This window comes from Barbatula barbatula (genome assembly GCF_947034865.1).
Source record: "Barbatula barbatula genome assembly, chromosome: 14".
NCBI lineage: Eukaryota > Metazoa > Chordata > Actinopteri > Cypriniformes > Nemacheilidae > Barbatula > Barbatula barbatula.
The window spans coordinates 3,219,515-3,244,675 of record NC_136777.1 but is presented as its reverse complement, the minus strand read 5'-3'; the positions used below and the strand labels follow the sequence as shown (position 1 = coordinate 3,244,675).

Genomic DNA, 25,161 nt, shown 5'->3' with positions numbered 1-25,161 from the left:
ATATATAGTTATGAAGTGCTTTTCGTTTTACACTTAATTCCTTAGCTAAATCTGAAGGCTAGATTGAGTTTGGAGTTCTCCATTTCTCCCAGTCTTTCGATGTGCGCTGCTAACAGGAAACACAGCGCCTCCGAGTGGCAGAACATTGCAACTATACGCGTGAAGCGAGCTTGTAAAACGATGTTCGTGGTGAACATGGGACTTTTGAACAATTTGCTTTGAAAATAACATATTAATTCAAAATTAAATAGAGAGAAGAAAAACAATATTGAGATCGTGGGCAAGATATATTAATTTAAAGCTTTTTAATGGACGCATTGGTCTTCAGCTTTTTTGGGGACGTTTGCTGGGAAATTGGTTTTTAGATTCCAATTATATTTCAAATTACATTCAAATTAGGAATAATGAAAAATCCCTGCAGGGTAAAGAAGACCAGAGGCATAAAATGACACTCGGAAAACTGTAAATGGAGAGAAACGCAACGGGACAGAAGATGAAAAACTGTGTGTTTATTTACAAGAAATGATGCACTTCATTTCATCTATTCATTTATTTGTCAGCGTGTCTTTTTGAAGAATAAATACCACTGAAAACCTCTTGGGTTGCTAAAGTGGGTATTTAAAAGGAATGTTATCATTTAAAAACAATTGCAAACATGATAAATACAATGCTTCTTCCCAGGAACACCAAAGTGTTTTCTGATATTTCACAGCACACTCCACAATATCAGTTTCCTTGATTTCTAACTGAATTGAATTCTGTCAATGTGCACTTGATGTGGCCGATTTATGCTCTAAGGGCATTTGGGTCACCGTGGGTGTATAAATCACATCAATGTAAATATATTACATTAAATATATATGTAAATAAAGTATTGTGAGTCAAGTTCCAGGTTTAATCACTACAAAGCTTCTTGGATGAGCTTTGTAACATTTTAATGAATATTTTAAGTGATAGATTATTCTATGGATTTAATCCATATGCTATATGGATAAAGAGTGGGTGGTGGATCTGAGAGAGGCGATTTTTGAAAATAACACATTTTTCTCTGAACTGAAAGCCCCACAGCAGCCATAGAATGCATTAGGCAGGCCAAAGTATATTGAAATGTGTAAATGTAATGATTTCTGCCAAGCTAAATTTATCCACAGTTGGCTGGACACTTAACTCCATTACGGACAAAATATTGGAGTTTTTATCACAGAAAAACAGTGCTCGTCTCATTTTTAAAGCTGTGCAGACTGTACGGACATTATTTAATTCCATTAGATGTAGACTTTACTCTTTTAAATTGTGAGATTTCGGACATTTAAGGGAAAAACATCTAGTTGGAAACATACGATCGAATTGAATTGGATCTTCAGATGTACTACAGAAAAAAACATGAAATCTGCACATTAAATATCAACATGAATCATCTCGTGTAAAAAAGCATGAATCTGCATGTCGTTTAGCTTTACCCCCCTAAAAGCTAAAATATGAATGACTGCACACTGCTTTTTCTCTTTTCTCTTTTAATTTATTTGAACATTTATTAAGCACATTTGAAATTCATAATTACTTCACAGGCCTTTTGTGTTGAAAACAGAACCACAATAGTTATATTTTTTACCCATGTGGCTTTCTTTGTCAGTGAGAAAGCACAAACGTTAAAGATATACAGTAAGTAAACCTTTAGCTTGAAACTGCATTGTTTCTATTAGCTTTTTTATCAGAAATACATTGTTTGCATCAATAGTTAAGCCATTAATAGAAGTCAGTACTTACACAGTAAGTGTGTTGTGAATAATATGTTTTATAACAACAGCTGGACCTGTAAAATGTAACTTTGGCATAATTTAAATCTATCATCATTTCATTCTAAATCTGTATGTTGCAATGATAGTTCATCATTACGTTAAAGGACAAAGCCTTTGTGGGCCTTGTGTTCAGAGCTTATAGCATATGTAAACTGTATGCATAGCATATGATTTTGCACTGGATTATGATCAATTTAAAGTAATAAATGTGATGTCTAAAATATTATGACATGAATCAAGACAGGGTTGATCACAAACAACAACAGACCACATTTCAATTCACAACTGATCATTGACGTCAGTCCTTCACTACCTGTTCTAAGTTTGAGAGAAGGTTCCTCAGTCCGTACATGTAGCTCTCATCAGGACCATCACTAGGAAACACATGAGCAAAATCGATCATCTTCACTTCCACTCCTTCTCCCAGTCCAACCTGCTTCTCCCAGTCCTCTTCTATACTTCCTCCGCGTGTTCCGTTGATGTTCCTCTCACTGAGGGAAAGATCAGTACAGTACGGTTGACAGTGTGTTCGGCCCGATCGTGTGAGGCTGCCGTGGTTGCACTGTGACTCCGTCTCAACTCTCCTGTGATTCGTTCCATTGACTCTGCGAGTAGAACCTTCATAGACCAGCAGCAGAGAACTGGCGTAGAAATGCAGCTGAGTCTGGCTCTCAAACCAGCGGAGAATGCTTTTGATTTTAGAGATGATCTGGGAAATTGCATCTCTCCGTATGTCTTTACCGTTGTGGAAAAATGTAGTCAACCCTGTTGAAAACAAAATCCACCGTTTTTATTCATTCATTTGTGATTACATATAAAATCATCCCACATGCTTTTAACAATGAATTTTGTGTTTTCATTCTCTAATTTCTAGACATTTAATATTTTTGATCTAATTATATTGTAATGAAATTGACACATTTTGCAAGCTTTCATTTTGAATTTTTTGAATTCCTGGAATATTCCCGGGGCTTACATGTTTTTTTTTTTATTTTAAAAATGATTTCCAACTGTTTAAAGTTTTCCATTGCTTATGATTTCTTTAATTTAGTTTTAATTTCAAACATTTGTATAGGTTTTAATGACGGTGAGAACCCAAACAAGTCAATCATGACAATGGAGCCATACCATTTTTAACAGTGTCCATTCCAAGACTGCGTCCATAGAGCTGGTCATAAGTAATGTAACTCTCGGAGTTGATTTGGTACACCTGAGGAAAAAAGATAAGACAGAAAAAGACAAGAGAACATCTATCAGTAAGAGCAAACATCATGAGTACTGTTAGTTTCCAATCAGAAATAGAACCTCAGATATGTAAAACAGCCAGTAACCCATTGCAAGGCATTATGGGATTGCCTTATCCACGAAAGAAACATGTGATGCATCTGTACAATTTGGCTAAAATTAGCCTGTAAGAACCAACTGCGCTCCCACACTCCTGCCATCTACAAAGGCAGCTCTAGGTTTTGGAAGAGACACTCGGGCGCAAACAGGCCTGAAGTTGCGATGAGCAAGTTCCACTGGACGGATTTCCACGCTCACGTCCGCCATACGCCAAAACAAATGAAACAAACGGAAATAACATGGAAAGAGCGAGAGAGGAGACTTTGACAGCAGCTGGCAATTGTGTCTCAGCCTAGAGACACTGAAAGTAATTAGATGGGAAGAAACAAGCGCAAGCAGAGAGTGGAAACAGAAGATGATTTACTGAGGTGTGGAGGAGAGAACTACTAAACAGAGGGCCAAAGATGGAGCTCTTCCACAAGATAATGAATTATGAGCTACAGATCCTTCAACAACATCGCAGGGCAAAATACAAGATGAAGCAACACAGCAAGTATCTTTAGGGGAAAAGGTCATTTATTTTGTTTTTAGCGTTAAGTACGACAACAAAACTAGACAATCAGAACACGTATGATGTTTACAATACAATTATTTGAGCTGGTTGATTGACAGGTTAGTGGGCGGTCCTTATTTACAAAGACAAAATAAAACTTAATCTATTTGCGCGACATCACATCACTGTTTTTTGTATGTTTGACACCTGAATTTAGGGTTGTCGGTATGTAATTGGTCAAAATACTCTGTCCTTATACTTCAAGTACATTTTATTAAGTATACTTAGGTAATGTAATTTTAGTAGCTATATTCCCTCTATACTAATAGCAGTATACTTGTATACGTACTATTTTAGTACTACCTGGGACTAAATTCACCCACTTTTTATTTTAATAAAAATACTTTTATATATAAGTGTGTAACAATATTTCGAGTACACAATGTTTTGTAGTTAAATACTTTTAGCGTCATTTTGTGCTTATGAAAGCACACTTTGAAGTATACTCTCAATAAGATACTAGATTAATAGTTGCAAGAATATTAAAAATACTGCAACTATTAAACTGCAAGTTTGTTTCAGTAAACTTATCATCACACTTATAGTTTATTATTTAAATATAATTTTTGCACTTTAAGTGTACTACTACATTGCAATTTAGGTGGTACATTTTATACATGAAATATACTTCACTTTTACTAACTTTAAATTATATCTCTATCAAAAGAGAGTACAAATATACATAGGTTTTTGGTCAGTAAAGTATACCAAGGAGTCATTATTACTTCTGAGAAATAACTGAAAACTAGAATAAAAGTACAGTGTCTTAAGTTTAAAAGAAGCAAACACATAAACATTGAATAAACTTATTTTTTGTCTTGTCATTTTTTTTAAGTGAGCCTCAAACGCTCTTGCCTTTATACTCTGTATTTTCTTTCTTGAATCTCCTTACACGTCAAGAAAAGATTCATCTCTTTTGGATGCACTGCTTCTCTAGTTGTGTGACAAAATTGAATCACACAAGTACATTTCATACCACAAAGTTAAAATGTGCACCTCCTACTGGCTGGATAATATAAGCAATATTCAGATTGATCACATAACTCTGTTTATCAATGGAAAACAGACTGTAATATCACAAAAATGACTAATCATCCACATTTATGGTAAGTAAATCACTAAAGAATGAGTGTAGAAATCCACCGCTCTTGGAATAAAGAGATGAGGGCAGAAAGGTTGGAGATCTTTACACTTATTGATTCTGAAGTGAGAATACAGATGGAATTAGTTTAATCTGTCTCTGTCTTCACGTTTGACCTTGTTTACAACCACTGCAGCACAGTGAGCTGAACTGCCGGCTGGAGGAGCCGAAGTGAAGAAGGACGACGAGTGTGTGTTTCACACAAACCACAATCTTCTCATCAAATGTCTTATCAGGGGTAATTAACAAAGTGTCTGGAGAAGCTGTGAATATTGATCAAGCCTTACAAGATGGAGGATGGGGATTTCTGTTCTGCAGCAGTGAAACCAGACCTTTAGAGACCTCAATCACGATGATCTCATCACAAATGAGATCTTTTTAACATCTTGGTTGTTTCGTCTGGAAAAGTAATGAGATTAAATGGAAAGTAAATGGAGACATTTGCTTCTTATCGTCCACTTTTTGGATTATCTGCCTTGGCTCTCCTTTAGAGTTTCAGAAAAAAAACTCAACAATGTCCCAAGCACAAAACTACTTAGACATTATATCTTCTTTTGTGTTCTACAGAAAAAGTGCACGAACTGCATGTGAGGGTATATAAATGAAGACAGAGATATATTTCTGAGTGAACTATGAGTGAACTAAGGACAAAACCATCCTAAAGCATGAAAGAGCTACTTCCGAGCAATACTTTTTCCTCCGACCTTATGACTCGTCACACTTGGTACATCAAAATAAAATCAGATACCGGTAGATCAAATAAGTGATATATAGAGGATTTGACAGAAATGACGAAGACACATGCACTCACCCTCATGCCTAGTAACAGGAAGCCGATCTCCTCCATCAGAGGATACTTCCTAATCTGCTGTTCACGTTTGTCATGTGATGCAAATGGGTCGTAACTTCTCCTCCCGATCTTCACATCCATGATGCAGGGCCGTAAAAACCTCCGTGTCACATCCTCCAGCTTCAGATACAGCTCTGAGAAATACAACAAATGATCAGAGACCCGGTTTACTCAATTATACTTGCATTGTATTAAACAATGCAAAACAAGTTTTGATTTGGATGTTCAAGTATCAATATCAATACCAGACTGCCACCTTGAGGCGGAAATATGCTATGACAATAAACTGTTCAATGAGTTCTGCCTGGGGTCACCATATCAGATTTTCACTTCATGATCATTGTACCCAAAAGTTCACTGTAACCATATCTTCATAACATATGTTCACATTTTTTGTTGTTGCTATCAGTCAAATTCGACTTAAATTTAGTTGGTTTTGTGATTTGTTCTGTTTGTCCATCATATCAGACTTCAAATTTGAGTTTAAAGATTAGAGAGAGAGTTTGTCATCACTGTGGCTCTGAAACTCAAAACTTTAGGTACTTATATTTTTTACAATATTATCAGATTAACACGGTATGAATAATCATGTTTTTTAATGTTATGGTTGTAGACAATATCAGTATATTAGTTCTTGCCATTAACTTACTAGAACGTACTATTATACATATTACTGGGTCAACAGTTTGGGGTTAGTAGACCAAAAAACGTTTCTTATCATTTTGCACATGTATGTCTGAATACATAAAATTATGTTTTATAGACACAAATATAATCATGCTAAGTAATTCATTTATCTCAATATACAACTAAAATGTAAAACAAATATTTCGAAAATAAATGACTTGGACCAAGAAATAGAGAAATAGCTAATAAGAACTCTGAATAGATGGAAACTTAATAAAATGTCAAGAGCACATTTTTGTCAATCCTGTGTAAAGACTTACATTAAAGATGCCAAAATATGGCAGAATTGTATTAATATACAATATTCGTCGAAACTAGTTATATTTATTGTATTTCATTGTTTTGATGAGTTTGCTATTATTAAAAATATGTAAAGGAAATATAAATAAATAATGTGGAAGTGAGACTAAACTTTTCAACAGCAGTGTGTTTTCCTGCTGACAAAACATCATTAACCAACACTGAGGTCATTACTTCATTATAGAATCACATTGACCATTGGATCGTTGACATAGCGACAGATGATTCAGAGGCCGAGGAACAGTGTGTGAACTGATAAACCTCCACAATCAGCACTAAAGCCGTATCAATAAGCCGAGTTCTTCTGTAGAGCTGTCGCCAAACACAGGTCTGTATTGTGTGCTGTTGCTGGGAAGGTCAAACAGAAGCACGAGAAGATGCATAGAGACAGTAAGCATAGGTTTAAAGTCCAGCACTGATAAAGCGAACGCTCCTTATACAGACTAAACAAACATCCCACTCATCCAGTTCCTGTACTTTGGACACACCCACAACAAAGCAGAGAACGTGAGGAAGGTTTCGTGTGTTTCTGCTTTCTCATAAAGTGCATTGCCAATGCTGGAAGACAATCCCAGGGCAAATAGCAAACAATAATGATCAATTATTAACTATAAAGTAACTTTCTGAACTTACCAAGAAAACACTAACCTAAACTGACCTTCAGGGAAAAGCCCTATTGTAATGGACATACTAAAAGGATTTACTCCACAGGTCAACGTATACAACTTTTCTTGTGATAGTTTCTATACTAATTTACTGTAAAAGTCACTTATAAAAGTTATATATGTGACTTTGGATAAAGGTGTCTGCAAAATTTCATACAAATTTGTAACCTTGTAAAAGGTTCAGAATAGCCGTGAGATTGTGTGTCTTTTAATCTCACCATGCGGGGACTCCCGTGGTGCCCATGTGCCATAGAACTTGGGAAGATGTTGTCGCAGGTCCAGAAGTCTCACATCTGTGCAGTCTTGATCATATACCTGCAGAACAGTGACATGTGCCTTATAGTTCGGATCTAAGATATCAGACATTTCTTCTTCCGTCTCAAGATGCTTTTGGGTATTTGTGTAACTCCGATGTCTGTCCGACGCAGAGTGAAGGTCAGTTACCTGTTTGTAGAAGAGCATCTCTCGTGGACCTCTCGGAGGATGTTGTAGCTGTTTAAGTATTGTGCCATCAGGATGCTGCAGAACACCTGTACAGGTCAACCAAAAGACTGAAACCCCTTGGACACCGATGATCATCACAACATACAAACCACACCCGTTTTGTAAGTGTGAAGATGTGTATGATTCATCTAAAGCAGGGGTGTCAAACTCATTTTAGGGTAAGGGCCGGATGGAGAGAAAAGTGACAATGTGCGGGCCGAATCACCTTTTTTAAACCATATTGCACCAAATTACAAATGAATTAGCAAAAAAACTAGAAAGACATACTGTTCTGTAAAAGGTGCATTCCTCAGAACGGTTCAATAACACTCTTATTCCTCTTTGAAAAAACTATTTTGTTTAGGTAAAGGCAATCAAAACCCTTTCCTTTGAATATGAATATTTTTTGTCAGATACTTTTTAAACTAGTAATGACAAAAATGCAACAGACTCTATTTGTGTACAGACGGTCACATTAAATATGAACCATACAAGCTATACAATATAATTCACTAATAGGAAAAACTGCCTTAACATATTTAACAATTAGTACAGTAGTACAACTTCACTTTGGATATGAACATTAAATATATACTAGAAATTCCCTTTAACAACAAAAGATCTAGATCGCATCTGCATTATGATTTTAATTCCTGACATCTCTTTTCTTCAACCACATCAATCTCATGATGTCATTTAGCTGTCTGTTTGTGAGTCGAGAGCGCAGGTTGGACTTGTTAATGTTCATTACCGATTCTTGATGAATTCTCCCTCTGAAAACGGCTTTGATCCCGCTGCGATTTCGTTGGCAATCAAATAGCGTTACAGCTTCATCAGTCTCTGTTCTTTTTGTGAACATTGACTGCTTTTTTCCGAGGCTAAAGTTAAATTATTGACTTTTCGAAGTTGTCCAGTGTATTTATCATATTTCTCTGCGTATATCTCATAGTGCCGTTTAATATTGTACTCGTTTTGCACAGCCACGGCTTGTGAGCAGATTAAACATACCGGCCTACCGTTGAACTCACAGAAGAAATACGTCTTCTTCCGTCAGTTTTCTTTATTTGGACATTTTAAAATCACTAGTCCTTGCCGCACAACTTAGCCGACTTTGTTTTCGAAATGTAGGCGGCGCTTTAGAATGCGCATGCTTGTTAGGGGTTCCGGCAGAAGCCCAATTAAATGATCAATGATAAAATAAAAAATTTAATAAAACAAAACATAATATGGCAGCGAAAACCTGATTGTATTAATAAACTTTAAATTAATTAAAATAATAATAAACTTTTATTTCATATTTGTATTATTTTTCAAATCTTCCCTCGGGCCGTATTGGACGCCTTATCGGGCCGGATACGGCCCGCGGGCCGTATGTTTGACACCCCTGATCTAAAGGAAGTCTTTTGTAAAATACTAAGTGCCTTTATAACATGACATACTGTACATTTGAGGATCAATGCCAAGAAACATTTGATTAGACTGTATTTTTATGCTTAGTAGCTTGAATGGGATTTGTTAGCTATTAGAAACTCTGCCTTTATCTACTCACCCCATGAAACACAAGAAAAACTAAAGTGCTGACCGCTCACAATCTGGCAGTCCACACAGTCCATCAGATAACAGCTCTCGGTGGCTAATTCAGTGTGAAATCCCCATGAACCACAATCACGAATGACAGCAAAGGAAGTGATGTCATCTGACTGCTGAGGTTCAGCGGATGAGTGAGGCTTAATCCCTATGGCAATATCTTACGTTTGTAAGAATTCCAATTGAAACCATTATTAAGGAACCAGGAAATTTTCCAACATGACAAAATCTCCTTTTTATATGGACTCTTGATCCTTTAAGGGATACTTCACCCAAATTTGAAAGATATTTGGAAGAACGCTTATAACGCTTATAACCAAACATTGACTCCCATTGTAGGAAAATTTACATTACCATTTGTTTGGTTCTGTTGAACACAGAAAAGACATGTTGAAGATTGTAGCACACCAAACAGTTCTGGGGCACTTGACTACCATAGTGTTTTTCCTATATGGTTGTCAATGGGGTTTTTGATCTGTTTGTTGACAAGCATTCTTCCAAATATCTTTCTCTGTGTTCATCACACCAAACACATGTATACAGATTTGGAACAACACGGAGGTGAGTAAATGATGACAGAATTCTCATTTTTGAGTGACGTTTAGGACTTGTTCCAAATTATGATATAAACTCGAACGGGAACCTCGCAAAGACTTTCTTTGTTACTTGTTCAACCAAAGCTACACTACACTTCTCAAAAGTTTTGTCTCACTTGACACAATGTGTCCTAACATGGTAAATGCCCCAAAATGTTTGGCTTGGATTAATAAATAGGTCAGAATAGATGGAATCATTACCTCTCAACAAGCTGCTTGGTAATAAACCATTATCACATTTGTGTAGATATCCTATAGGCAAAGTTTGAAGATACTATATAATGAAGTCATTTGTGTTAGGCTTTATCGTTTTGTTTTGTTTTGTTTATTCCAAAAACCATCTTAATAAAAGTAACTCTTGAACGATAATGCATGCACACAATAATTCATTCAGCATCAAACAACAGGATAAACATGTTTAACTTTGTCACATTGTTTCATTTGATCAATTAAATAATAATAATAATAATATAAACTAAATAAATCCAACTTTATCATTTCAAACTTAGGATAACTTCAAATGTGTGGCACATTAGTATAGCCTAGTTGCTTTGTCGCTCTTCGAAAATGAAGCGATCATAAACACGGATAAGAACGCTTCGTCCAAACTGACCAGTGTTATCGATTCCGCATTTATGTCCGGCTACTTGATGTGAGAAGGGCACGCATCCATCCACCCGCACGTCCAACTCTTTCCTCTTTTCCACTATTAGAGATGGTGAGTCCATGATCCGACCATTCGCTGACATTTCCATTCACAGCACCGCGCCGGTTAATGATTTCACAGAGTGTGACAGACAGGTATTTCACAGGAACATAAACATGTTCAGGTAACTCATTCATCAGGTCAGAGGCGCGTCCGGGACCCCGCATGTTCATTCGTGTCGAGCGCGTGCGAGGGCGTATCGATACCGACGTACTGGTATCAGATCGACATATTAGTTGAATGCTTTCTTATCTGTGCTTGAGTATTGCTTTCGTCTGCTTAAAGATGTACGGGTCTGCTCTCTGTTGTGTGCCACGAACACGTTCCGGATTACATTTTACGCTCATATAACTGCAGCTCGTTCGGGTGACGTCACGACTCACTTCATAACCCCGAACGAGCTGCAGTTTTACGGGAGAGTTCCCGTTTTGATCGAGATGTTTAGCTTTTTCTAAAATAATTGAAAATATCCCCGCTTTAAAATAAATAGCAAGTATATGGTTTCCATTGCAATATGATTATGAACCATTAGGCGTTGAACGTCACCTTGAAACTTCCTTATTAAAAAGAAAGCCCGTGCTATGTGACGTCACGTCAAGGTGAGTTGCGTCTGTTCGCATCGACATCTCGAAAAAACTGCGCAGGAACCGTTAGGAAGTCCGTTTGACATTGTTTTATTAAATATCAAACATGACGTACAGTGTATTTCTCGGAGAGGAAAAACAAACATTCAACCATGCCCCCAAAAACCTGATTTTCCGGCCTGTTATGGAAATAGATAATACACGCTCGCAAATATAGAGAGCACATCTTTCTAATCGACAGGCAAAAATATAGCTAGAGTGAATAAATGTCACATTTCACACCAAATTAGATACCTGTCGGATTTAGTGACTGTGGTTAAAAAAATAGAATCCGTAAATACATGAAATGATCCTTTAAGGTCAAGGGTGACATATATCAGGCAGAAAGCACGCGAGAAGGTGGCCGTTTAGTTTTCACACGGATAACACATTCATATCCATCTCTTAAAACGATCTCCTACTAATATGTTGCCCATTCAGAATCTCATACGAGCAGTAGTGTGTAAACTCTCTGGACTAATGTAGTGGTTTTAATCTATAACCAGTGTTTAAACATGTTTAGGAGAACGTTTGGATAATTCACATCTGAAGTCCACAGAGATGAAAAGGAAAAAAGATATGCATTCTTTAATTATACCTTAATCAAAAACCGCTAATTTAAATATTCAGAAGTACCAAGACATACTGGCGGGCTACTGGTCAATTCACCTAAACCGGTCCACCGTACATTAGATGATCAAACACGAACACACAGAATAACATGACCAGATAATATCACCAAACCTGAGCACACATGTAAAGACACACTAATCTCTATCACTGTGAATAGACTCTTGTGAGCAGCTCAGCGCACGTCTTAAGCCTCCTTGCGTTTTATGATCAAAGGACCAACGTTGTCTCCCGTTTCCTGATTGTGTTTCGCGTGTGCGCCGTCACAGTATGGAAACTGAAAGAAGTCAAAGAAACATTATAACAACCTTACATTTAATAACAAGCGATTCGTTCTACAGAACTGTATTTTTGAATATAGCCCAAAAGACTACTTAAATCAGGGGTCCCCAAACTCATTCCCGGAGGGCCGGTGTCCTGCAGAGTTTAGCTCCAACCAACCTCAACACACCTGCCCGCAAGTCTCTGCTATGTCTAGTAAGATCTTGTTTAGCTGCTTCACGTGTGTTTATTTGGAGTTGGAGCTAAACTCTGCAGGACACCGGCTCTCCAGGACCGAACCTGGAGACCCCTGTCTTAAATGGAACCTTTTGACCTTGCCCTTTTAGGATTGGAAAGAATAAATAATCCAATCTTGGACAACTTCTCAAAAAAGAAAGAAAATAAGAGTTTACATGAAAAACTCCACAGAAGAATTAAAATGTCACTTTTCTATTTCTGACAACATATTAAGGATATCCTTCAAGTATCAGCAATGCATATACTCAACTATGCAATTTGCTTTGGATGAAAACTACTGTATAAACAGAGTGTCTGTTGAAAACAATTCAGTATTGAGTTATGATGGTTCAAGGTCAAACTGGCTAACATTATACAATATCATTCATGACCACTGTAACAGTAACCTCATTTTACTCATGTTTAAGCGAGTCATGATTCGTAAAGGTCTCTCTCACCTTTTTGGATCTCCAGCATCTACAGTAAACGGCTTTGTCGGCCATGTCTTCAATGTCAAAGGCATGCACCACTTTGGGGTTGTCTTTCTGCAAATCCAGGTTCACCTTTGGCTTCACACATGTGTCGTTCTTACAGAATGTTTTGTAAATGAGGATTCCTACTGCAGCAGCTCCAACCGACACAGATACTGCGGTGATGATCTCAGCTGGAGAGACAAGAGACATCTTACCATCCAAACACTATAATCCTATTATTTTCAGTATGCTCAACTCATTTATGCAGCTACATACATCATATGAATTATGTTAATAACATGAATTATTACGAAACACATTATTTGTATATTATATATCATATATTTGGAATACTTTCATCTGTCGAAATGTATTTCAACAAATTCCCATATAAATACGATTACCAGAATAGATTCTAGGCATCTTTAACACCGATAACATCGAGGACAAAACAAATATCTTAACCATTAAATATCGAAAGCACTATAAATAATCATATTGACTAAATGAGTGTCACTTATTGAAAAATGAATAAATAAAATGTAGTTTGAAGAAACCTGATCAAACTTGATACAGAAATACGTTACCAGATTCTCAACGCAACCAAAATGAACATTATTTGAAATCTTAAATGTGTTTGTTAGACATTTAACGCAGTTTATACATTAGATTCAAACGCCTGCGGGACTGTGACCATGAACACAAACGCGTTAGCAACAAAGCACCTTGTCCCGTCCCAAACCCGGTTTCTTTCACATTATCCAACGTATCATTCATAAAAACTTTACCTTTGCTGAAGGTGTTTGTCGAGCTCATGTTTGATTGTTATTCTGTGTATTTTATATTATGGTTGTTTGCTCATAGTTCAAAGATCCAAAAATGTCGGCCGATGATAAATATCGAGCAAACTAACGAAGCGCTGAATCTGTGCAGCGAGCGCTTGAAAAGTGGTTTGCTCCGCCAAAGCGGGACTTTTATTTTGACGTTAAGTTGACCTCCGCTAGTGGACGAGTTCGCCGAAATGTAAAAAGTGGCCGCGTGCAGGGTTGCCAGATATTGTGGACCAGAACAAGCCCGGTGCCCATAGAAATCTTAGTAGCAACTGCAGACTTGGCAACAACGACAGCGCCGTAGGACTGGAACGGTGTGACAGTAATTTATTACGTTGCAAAAATATCTTCCCAATCTCGGCAATATAATTCTTTATTAATACATCTTGTATTATTCTTTTTCAATTCTATTGATTTGATTATCTTGTGCCATTTATCCTCATTCGCTTTGCCTACATTTACGAATTTGCCAATACTGTGAATTTTACAAACCGTGGCAATAAAGCTCCGTTGGCCCTGAATGTGATTGCTTTTGAAAAAGGAATTCATTTAGAAATACTTGTATTTTGAAATTGCCCAACAGGAAGTTGTGCTTTCTTCTGCTGTGCGCACGTTGACAAACACACACGTGTGTGCACGGCAGCATGGATCTCTCAAAGTGGTGCGATTTATCGTCCGCTCCGAGTTTAAAGAATTTGACAGAGTTGGGCTTTGGTGTCCCAAAGAAGAAACAGCACGTCCCCGTGCAGGAGCTGGTGAAAGCGCACATCGAGTCGTTTGATCAGGCTGTCACTGATGGACTGTGTCGTGTTGTGGGGGTAAGCACCACGTATTTTGCATTGATTTGTCTGATTTCTGTGGGAGAAATTGAAACATGAATAACACGCAACGCGTCTTTCTGTTTGTTAAAGGCCATTCCTCCACTGGAGTTCGCGTTCAATGAAGATCGGATCAGTATGTCCTTTGTGGAGGCTGTGATTCACACTCCATCGGTCACTAAAGGAGGAATCAGCAAAGATCTGAGGGTCTTTCCTGCTGAATGCAGAGGCAGACGATGTACATACAGAGGAAAGCTGGTGGTGTGTGACACGAATCAACTTTATTATTGTTGTTGACAGCTGGCTGTAGCTTATGACATGTCAATGTGATCATGTACTTTATATGATTTAGGTCATATAGGTGGTCTGCTTGTCCCCTGGCATACGTTTCCAGATGTTGTCAATTCAGCTTGCTTAGATTTTTTTATTTTAGTTTAATGAAAACACTATACCTTTAAAAACAATAGTCACAAATTGCATACACATGACAGTCTTGTCCCACTGTGGTTTAGTAAATGTATAATGTGCCCCCTTTAAATAAATAAGAGGGAATGTTTTTTTTTCCCCCTCTACACAGGCAGATGTGAGCTGGTCTATAAATGGAGTACCTAAAGGAACCATCAAGCAGTCTTTGGGTCATGTGCCTATCATGGTCAAATCTAAACTGTGCAACCTCTACGGTCTCTCGCCCAAAGAACTCATCGAGCATCACGAGGAAGCCGAGGTACAATCACACATCACAGATCTTTCTAAAACGACCTGTAATGTGGGAGAATTTGTTGAATCGTTTATTTTTCCAATGGTATTTTTTCACCGACAGGAAATGGGCGGGTATTTTATTGTGAACGGCATCGAGAAAGTGATTCGTCTGCTGATCATGCCGAGGAGAAACTATCCCATTACCTTGTGTAGACCCAAATTTAAGAGCAGGGGTCAGGGCTACACGCAGTACGGTGGGTGCCGCCTCCTTTTGCCAGAAAATATTTTCTATTCATTCTAAATTAAATCCTACTGGGGATTAAATAATACACAGATTGATTCATTATGACTTTGTGTGCAGGTGTTTCAATGCGCTGTGTAAAGGAGGAACACACAGCCATTAATATGGTTCTTCACTATCTGGATAACGGAACAGTTATGCTGAATTTTATTTACCGGAAAGAGCTGTTCTTTATTCCCTTGGGCTTCGCGCTGAAGGTAAAATAACGTTATTATAACAAGTTGTACATTTAAGTGGAATTTGTATACGGTTTCTTTACGGAGTTTAGCATGCTGCATACTAAAATCACATCCATTTTTTGCATCGACGGTACTCGCAACAAACATTTATACGTTTCGGTATTGTTACTAATACGCGGAAATGACAAGGTACTGGCATAACACTGAACAGTTGAACATAACATTTACTAAAAATGAGTCGTCGAAAACTTCAGAAGTGTACATTTGAGAGTTTTCTGTCTTTTATAACTAACACTGTCCACACAAACCATGTTGCAGACGGTCACCCATCACCGCTTCCCTGTGCTACAGAAATTTCTAGATTTTTCTGACAGTGACGATTGGAAAATAAAATGTTAATATTTGAAAATGTTTACAGATTATATTTGCAATGAATCATAGTTTATGATATTCGCTCAACAGTTACTTGAGCTAAATATACACTTAAACATTGATCCTACATAAATAAATAAATATTACCACACTAATAAGAACTATTAAATTGTAGAAATTAAATTCAATATATGCGTGTGGGTAGTTGTAAAAAGTCTAAATGTTTTTTATTTCTTTTACTAGGCTCTGGTAGACTTCTCTGATTTCCAGATCTATCAGGAGCTGATCAAAGGTCGAGAGGAGAACTCGTTCTTTAAGAGCTGTGTCTCTCAAATGCTGCGTATGGTCATGGACGAGGGCTGCACGACCAAAGAGAAGGTGCTCAACCACCTGGGCCAGCGTTTCCGGGTCAAGCTGAACCTTCCGGATTGGTATACTCACAAGCAGTGTGCCAACTTTTTGTTAGAGTAAGTGCCTCGTGTTATTGAACACGTCTGTTTACAATAATGAGAAATTCTGTATTTCAGTTTTTTTTGTTGTAAATATAATTATATATTATATATATATATTCATGTGATGTAGTACCTGTGCTGTTTTACTATGTTTTACTGCCTTCTGTTTGCAGTGAATGTTTGTGTATCCACCTGAAGACAGATGTGGAGAAGTTTTACATGTTGTGTCTTATGACACGCAAGCTCTTCAGCTTTTCCAAGCAGGAGTGCATGGAAGAAAACCCGGACAGTTTGATGTGTCAGGAAGTTCTCACACCTGGACAGCTCTACCTCATGTTCATGAAAGTAAGCTCGGCTTCCCCATCTCTTCAAGTGTCTGTCTAGACGTGGGGTAAATGTAAGCGCACAAATTGTAAATGCTGTTCTGAACATTTCTCAGGAGAAGATGGAAGCCTGGCTGGTGTCTGTGAAACTGGCCTTGGATAAGAAAATGCAGAAACTGGTTGGATTGTCCGCAGATAATCTGCTCAAGGCCTTTAAAATTGCAATAGATCTCACCAAACCTTTTGAGTATATGTTAGCCACAGGAAACCTCCAGTCCAAGACAGGTATGAAATCGTCAATATTGGGTGTCAAGGTTTTCGTTGAATAATATCCAACATTAACCTCTCGCTCTTCTGTAGGTCTGGGCATGCTGCAGGACACAGGACTGTGTGTTGTGGCAGACAAGCTGAACTTCATCCGGTATGTTGCTCATTTCCGCTGCGTGCACAGAGGAGCCGCCTTTGCTAAGATGAGGACCACGTCCGTGCGAAAACTGCTGCCAGAGTCCTGGGGTTTCGTGTGCCCCGTGCACACACCTGACGGAGAGCCCTGTGGTCTCATGAATCACCTGACTGCCAGCTGTGAGATTGTGGCCCAACTTTATCCCACAACCACTTTGCCGGCCCTGCTCTGTTCACTGGGTAAAGACATCAAATCTTAAACAATCCAACGAAAGGATCTTATCTCGATATAAACTAGTATGTTAAAGTGTTTCTGCATTTATCAATAGGTATGACTCCAGCAGACGGGACCCCTGGTCAGCCATACTCCGACTGTTATCCTGTCATACTAGACGGGGCCATGATCGGATGGGTGGAGAGAGAGATAGCATCGTCTGTGGCCGAGTCTCTCCGCAGGTTTAAAGTGAGAAAGGACTTCTTTTTGTTTTGTGTTCGAAATATGTTCACAACACCATACTTTGTGTCAATCTAAATAATAGATGTACAATGGACGTGAAATTGAGTTAGAATGTGGCAAAAGTGTCCAAAGACGTTTGGAGCCATTGTAGATTTTGGCGAAAGTTTTAGACCTTTAAATGTATACTGATGTCACTTAGGTGCTGGGAGAAAAGAAGGTGCCACCCTGGACTGAGATCGTCCTGGTTCCTCAGACGGGTAAAGCCAGCCTGTACCCCTCTCTCTATCTGTTCACTACACCCTGTCGCATGATTCGGCCCGTCCGGAACCTCGCCCTGGGAAAACAGGAACTTATCGGCACCTTTGAGCAGGTGAGAAGTAAGCGATTAAAGAAAATGATGGGATGCAGTTGCTTTTTCTACCGTCACCAATACACTTGTATTTTAAATTAGATGAATTTAGAAATGCTAAGAAAAGGTTGGACGGACCAGATTTTACCATTAAAGCGCTAAAACCCTTCCTGAAATATTGAATCTGTAATACAAAGACTTTTAAGATGAAAATACAAAAAACATTTAAATGAATTTACAAGTCAACCTTATTAGTGAGGTTTGTAAACTAGTCAAGTGTTGACTCCTTTGTTTTTCTTCTAACTGTTCCTGGTCAAACTTTTGGTCTCTTTAGATTTTTAACATGAAAAAATATTGTGGTATACTTTGTTTAACGTAGTAAAATCCTAGGTACTGTAGTAACGTTGTTAAACACTTTATTAAATATTCAAGTATACTACAGTATTTACTACATGAATTTATTATAGTCAACTGTAGTATACATGAACAAAGTGTAATAATTATATGCTACGTTTTAACATGGGATATTATATTGTACAGTATATTGTAAATTATATTGCTTATTTTGCCATGCAAGTCGTCTCAAAGTCTTCCTGTTTCTTCCTACATTAAAAAATGCTGTAGGAAACTTTACTATTAACAACTTGAAAATCATGAATGAACAACATAAGACTTAAAACAGATTTCAAAATTCAACTCGAATAATGGCGCCATCATCTGGATGAGAGGAGAAATACAGACAATATTCTCTGATCATTAAGAATCAATTATTTTCTTTGAATAAAGATCGAAGAACCGATATTTGTACCCAGCTCTATTTATAATATTTTTGCATTTTTATTTTGTAATACATTTTTATTTATAGTAGAATTTGTTATTTAGGGGTTTCTTTATCGCTTTATACTAGTCCTGTTGCTGACATGATATTAAAAGTGAATGACATTTTTTTTTCAGGTATACCTCAACGTGGGAATCTTTGAGAGCGAGATCGAGGAAGGAGTCACCACACATCAAGAGCTGTTTCCTCACAGCATGCTGAGCGTGGTGGCAGATTTAATTCCCTTCCCCGACCACAACCAGAGTCCTAGAAACATGTACCAGTGCCAGATGAGTAAGAGCAGCCCTTTGTCTTTTTTTGATGAATTGCAACCGAAACATTCACACACATCAGTGTTGGGAAACTTGAAGAACTGCAAGCCGCCGCTTGCCTCGTGGCTGATGTCAGCGAGAGAAATCACTGAAGCGTAGTTGTGCTTTTATCAGGAACTCTTCTGGATACGGTTCAGAAAATGATCTCATCCTCTCGTTCTCTGCAGGTAAACAGACCATGGGCTTCCCGCTGCACTCGTTCCAGGACCGGTCCGACAACAAGCTATACCGTCTGCAGACCCCCCAGAGTCCGCTGGTCAGGCCTGTGATGTACGACCACTACAACATGGACAATTACCCTATCGGCACCAACGCCATCGTGGCTGTCATTTCTTACACCGGATATGATATGGAGGACGCCATGGTAAGCGATCATCCCGTTATATTCCAAAGCGTTCTCGTGCGTCTGCATTCCTTAATGTTTTTTGTCTGACCGTCCTCAGATTATAAACAAGTCATCGTGGGAGCGCGGCTTCGCCCACGGTTCTGTTTATAAGACGGAGCTTGTAGATCTGTCCGAGAAGTTCAGAGGTGAGGACAGCGTCGTGTTTGGGGTGATACCAAATGACCCGAAAGTGATAAATCAACTGGATGCAGATGGAATGCCGTTTATAGGCTCTGTGCTGAAGTATGGAGACCCTTTCTACTGCTGCATCAATCTCAATACCAACAAGAGTTATATTACTTTCTACAAGTAAGGCATCACTTAACTGTCAATCATTGTTATCATGTAATCATTGCACATGCCCAAAATGGTCATTTATTCACCCTCATGTCATTCAAAACCTGTATATGAATTTTTTTTGTGGAACACAAAGATATTTTGAGAAGTCTCTGTGGGTTGTGTTCATACAATGAAAGTCAATGGTGGCCAGTGTTGTTTGGTTACCAGCTCCTTTAAACAATCATCTCTTGTGTTCTGCAGGAGAAAGAAAGTCATACAGGTTGCGTAAATGATAAGCGAACGTCCACTTTTGTGCAAACTATCCTTTACACCCAGTCCAGCTGTACATTTGAGGTTTTATTTGTTTTCTGCACATTGTAACTATTGTTTATCTCCAGGAGCCAAGAAGATTGTGTGGTGGACAATATCAAAGTATGCAGCAATGACACCGGGACAGGCCGCTTCAAACGCGTGTGCATCACATACCGCATTCCCAGGAACCCCACCATCGGAGACAAATTCGCCAGCAGACACGGTCAGAAGGGTATCCTGAGTCGGCTGTGGCCCACGGAGGATATGCCTTTCACTGAGAGCGGCATGAACCCGGACATCCTGTTCAACCCTCACGGATTCCCTTCCAGAATGACAATCGGTATGCTCATCGAGAGCATGGCTGGAAAGTCCGGCGCCCTCCACGGCTTGTGCCACGACGCCACGCCCTTCACCTTCTCCGAGGAGAATTCGGCGCTGGAGCACTTCGGCGAGATGCTGAAGGCAGCGGGGTACAATTACTACGGCACCGAGCGGCTGTACTCCGGTCTGAGCGGCTTGGAGCTAGAGGCGGACATCTTTATCGGGGTGGTTTACTACCAGCGCCTGCGGCACATGGTTTCTGATAAGTTCCAGGTGAGGACTACAGGAGCGAGAGATAAAGTCACCAATCAGCCGTTGGGTGGGAGGAACGTGCAGGGCGGAATCAGGTTCGGGGAGATGGAACGAGACGCTTTGCTGGCTCACGGGTCGTCGTTCCTGTTACACGACCGGCTGTTTAACTGCTCGGACCGGTCTGTGGCTCAGGTTTGCGTGGACTGCGGCAGCCTGCTGTCCCCGCTTCTGGAAAAGCCGCCACCAGAATGGTCGGCCATGCGGAATAGAAAGACCATCTGCCTGCTGTGCGATAAGAGCGACTCCATCGAGACTGTGTCCGTTCCGTATGTGTTCAGATACTTTATAGCTGAGCTTGCTTCCATGAACATTAAAGTCAAATTAGATGTCAAGTAATATTTCTGTTTGGTTTCATGCATTTGTGGAAAATAAAATAATGTGTAATATGGAGTCTTCCCTTACAGACTGTTTATACTAGTGAATATGGAAATTTAACAATACTGGTTTCATTAATTTTTTCTTCTTAGATTTTAGGATTTTGAGAAAACACAACCCAGCCCAATACCTGGTTTAAAACAGTACTATTTTGGATAACTTTAAATGTTTTTCGAATTAAAGTATTACTTCATGACTGTTTCGAAATGTGTTTTTATAGATGTGTAAATTGCACAGATTTAAAGGGATAGTTCACCCCAAAAATAATGCATTTATTTACTTTACAACACTTCAATAAGGTTCTTTTGGTTAAAATTTAGTTTTTCTGCATTTATTACTCCTCGTCAGTGTTAGTTCACATCAATACAGTTATTCATATTAGTTCAGGGTGCATTAACTAATGTTGAGAGTGACAATGTTTGATTTTAGTAATGTATTAGTAAATGCTGAAATTAACATGAATTAATATTATAAACAAAGTATTGTTCATTGTTAATTGCATTAACTAATTGTTAATAAATAGCACCTTATTGTAAAGGGTTACCGTTTACTCTCATGTAGTTCTAAAACATGTCTCCGTTGTTTCGTGTCAGTGGGGTCACCGATGTTCTCCAAAATATATTTTATGCTTAGGATGACATTTGTGACCCTGGACAACAAAACTAGGTCCATTTTTTACATTGAGCTATATACATCATCTGAAAGCTGCATAAATAATCTCCACTGATATATGTTTTGTTAGGACAGGACCATATTTGCCCGAGATACAAATATAAATAAATCTGAGGGTTACATTTTTTTAAATATTGTGTAAATTGCATTTGAAGTTGGTAAAGAGAGGCGCTGTAGCCATTGCTAAGAAGAATCAGGTTTGTTTTAACGCTATCTATGGCCTGTCATGACATTGTAGATGTCAGAAATCCTAAGCTTTACATAGATATCGATCAGTTTGAATGCTGCACCAGCTTGTATTTGTTTTATTGGACACGACACACAAATATATCCGTTACCCGTAAAACATTTATTTTATGGAATCTTCATCTCGCATGATTATACACATTTGTCAAAAGTACCATTCATTTGTGTAAGCGTAAAAATGTTCTTTAAAGGTGAAGTAATATTTTGTTATGCTACCTTTTTGGAATAGTCATTATTTTTGCAATTTCATTTAGCAAAGCTAAAGGTGCAAAAACACACTTCACCTTAAAGACAGACATCATGACACATCATGACAGTTCAGCTAAAACATCCATTAGTTTCAGTGCACTAGGAACAGTGTAGTCTGGAGTCACACTGCCCTGTGGGATACATTTACTGTCACTGTTGATCCACACGGTTGCCTTCACTCCTGCGTTGATGCCCCCCTGAATGTCCGTACTGAGAGAATCGCCCACCATGATGCAGTCCCGCGGCTGAACTCCCAGGCGCTCGAAACAGTAGGTGAAGATCGAGAGAGCCGGTTTCTGCTCAGGGTGATCTCCACCCACCACCAGTGCGCTGAAGAGACCCTCGCATCTCACCGCCTTTATCTTCTCCCACTGCGTCTGAGAATCGCCGTTGGTGAGCAGCAAAAGTTTGTAATTTCTCTGGAGCTCCTCCAGCAGGGTTCGAACCTCAGGAGACAGACCGAGCGCCTGCAAACGCGTGTTCTTCCACGTGTAGTAGCAACTGGAGGCCAGAGATGGATCCGGGTCTGTTCCTCTCGCCTCCTGCAGGGCTTCACACCAGTGATGAATCCTCACATCATCTATCGTTCGGTCTTCTGATGGGTCAAACGATTCATGGCGAAGCTTATGTAAAAAGAGCTCACAGATGTTTCCTATGTGACTTTCATGCACTTTTGTGGATTTCAGCAGATCACAGACCTGCAGTAAAAACACAGGAGAATTGACAAAAGATGGAAATCCTGTAGGCTACTTAATCCAGGTATCCATAATCTAAACATGACATGTGTAGTAAAATACTATAATTATACTATAATACAAACTGAGTTGCTATATTTATACTATAATAAACTATGGTTGCAACACCTAAATTATAATACAACTTTTTTTAAGTTTGACTATATTTTACTTTAATATAGAAAAATAGTTCATTCAAAATGGATGGTTTGTGTTCGTTCATATCACTGTAGATTGTAAATATAATTTTTTAATATAAGATTAGAAAGGGTATGAAGGACTGTCTTGTAAATAATGTTCGATTCATGTTTTCATTCGTTGATGTTTTTCATTTACCTTCTGGATGGCCACTCGTCCTGCTCCGGATGTGTCGACCAGTGTATTATCAAGGTCAAATATGATCGCTAAAACTCCTTGATTATTTTCCATCATATTTCATAAACAACTCTGAAAATTATAACACTTCCGACCACGCGGAACCTCAGCTGCGCACGTCACACAGGTGCTGTGACGAAATGTGGCGTGCATGCTGGGTAATGGAGTTCCCTACTTATAAACTGGATTGTACATTTACATTTACATTTAGTCATTTAGCAGACGCTTTTATCCAAAGCGACTTACAGATGAGGAAACATTGGAAGCAATTATAACAACATAGGCAACAAAATACATAAGTGCATCAAACTAGTCCATTAAAGCCTAGCACAGTATAAAAAGCTAAGAATAGTGAGGTTAGTAATTTATTTTTTATATATAAAGAAGGAAAGGGAAAAGAATTAGGAAAATAAATTGTAATAAATTATAGGTGTCAAATGGAGGTATATGATACTGTTATACGTAAGTTTTAATGACATATTACAAGCTAGCTATATAATAGTGGGCAGCAACATATTATAAATATACTTACTAATTCAAAACGTATTTTAGGTCACATGCTTATTAACGTGAAAGAAGAGAAACAAAGAAATGAAAAACAGAGAGGGTAATATTGAAATTATGTTATAAAAACAGTTATCCATACATTTTAAAAAGAAAATGTTGAAAGAACAGCATTTATAACATCACTTTGACTGCTTTGCTATTTATAGATTTAGACATTATATCTATAAACATTTTCATCTCTTTCTCAAGTGTTGAGAAAATAACAGAAACAAATTAGGATTGAGATTGAGAAAATGTGTGCTTCAGGTTTACAGGTAAATCTATGTTTTATACATAGATTATCTTCTAAAAACATCTTATCTTGTGTGTGGTTTTTCACCAAGAAGTCACTAAGAAACTCCACAATTCAATAATGAATCATTCCTTACACTTTATTAGTCAAATAGTCATAATGTAAAAAACGAAAGGTTAAATTCTTCAAGAATCATTTTATTACTTGAGAGATTTGTTCCAGGATTACTAAACATAGCACACAACACTAATGGGCTAAAATATCTGCAGCATCTGAAGTCAGGCATACGTGCGAGGTTTGATTTGCTCTTGACAAACGTGCTCTCATTCAGGTTCTGATCTGGCCTTTGTGAAACCTCTGTGCGTGAACTTCAGGCTGGGGTTTCATCCCAATGTGTACGTGTGGGATGTGCTGACTTCAGATACGTATGTTTCACGACATTGAAAACATTCAAGAACATTCAAATGCACATAACCAAAAAATATGAACTATTTAAATGCATCTATTTTCATTGATAACACAACATCAAGGCCAACTTGTCTATCAGCTATCAACTATTACTATAGTGATGTACACTGCAACACTTCATTTCAATCAATAAGAGGCTTTGACAGAAAACTGCTCATTGCATTTATGCTGTGCATCAAGCCAAGACATGTTCAGTTTTCAACACTCGCCTTTATGTCCCCGTTTGACACGATATGCTGATAGGATGCATTTGTTTCGTGTGAAGACTTTTAGATGAGAGCACTTGGCATGACAGAAATCTTAAACTTGTCACTTTTCCAATGTGGAATTCAGATGATGTCAGCTATTTCCAGCAGTGGCTGAATGAG

General features: G+C 38.3%; 4 protein-coding genes across 4 annotated transcripts; 1 reads left to right on the top strand and 3 right to left on the bottom strand.

Annotated features, from left to right (window-relative positions):
- Positions 1-1,525: 1,525 nt before the first annotated feature.
- On the bottom strand, positions 1,526-10,846 carry ipmka (inositol polyphosphate multikinase a). The gene is made up of 6 exons (XM_079473294.1): positions 10,619-10,846; positions 7,784-7,869; positions 7,558-7,654; positions 5,649-5,821; positions 2,928-3,009; positions 1,526-2,564 (listed from the first exon to the last, which is right to left on the bottom strand). Exons 1-6 carry the CDS (start codon positions 10,758-10,760, stop codon positions 2,098-2,100), a joined length of 1,047 nt encoding a protein of 348 aa, XP_079329420.1. The 5' UTR covers positions 10,761-10,846; the 3' UTR covers positions 1,526-2,097.
- Positions 10,847-11,369: 523 nt separating this feature from the next.
- cisd1 (CDGSH iron sulfur domain 1) lies at positions 11,370-14,266 on the bottom strand. The gene is made up of 3 exons (XM_079473246.1): positions 13,724-14,266; positions 12,921-13,126; positions 11,370-12,241 (listed from the first exon to the last, which is right to left on the bottom strand). Exons 1-3 carry the CDS (start codon positions 13,749-13,751, stop codon positions 12,152-12,154), a joined length of 324 nt encoding a protein of 107 aa, XP_079329372.1. The 5' UTR covers positions 13,752-14,266; the 3' UTR covers positions 11,370-12,151.
- polr1b (RNA polymerase I subunit B) lies at positions 14,054-21,265 on the top strand. The gene is made up of 15 exons (XM_079473245.1): positions 14,054-14,583; positions 14,677-14,844; positions 15,161-15,307; positions 15,404-15,536; positions 15,644-15,780; positions 16,378-16,601; positions 16,760-16,931; positions 17,026-17,194; positions 17,270-17,551; positions 17,641-17,774; positions 17,968-18,138; positions 19,072-19,228; positions 19,434-19,630; positions 19,710-19,960; positions 20,329-21,265. Exons 1-15 carry the CDS (start codon positions 14,410-14,412, stop codon positions 21,209-21,211), a joined length of 3,399 nt encoding a protein of 1,132 aa, XP_079329371.1. The 5' UTR covers positions 14,054-14,409; the 3' UTR covers positions 21,212-21,265.
- Positions 21,266-22,195: 930 nt separating this feature from the next.
- Positions 22,196-23,675, bottom strand: nanp (N-acetylneuraminic acid phosphatase). The gene is made up of 2 exons (XM_079473774.1): positions 23,488-23,675; positions 22,196-23,115 (listed from the first exon to the last, which is right to left on the bottom strand). The coding sequence occupies exons 1-2, from the start codon at positions 23,581-23,583 to the stop codon at positions 22,477-22,479; spliced, it is 735 nt and encodes a 244-aa protein (XP_079329900.1). The 5' UTR covers positions 23,584-23,675; the 3' UTR covers positions 22,196-22,476.
- Between the last annotated feature and the right edge of the window lie 1,486 nt (positions 23,676-25,161).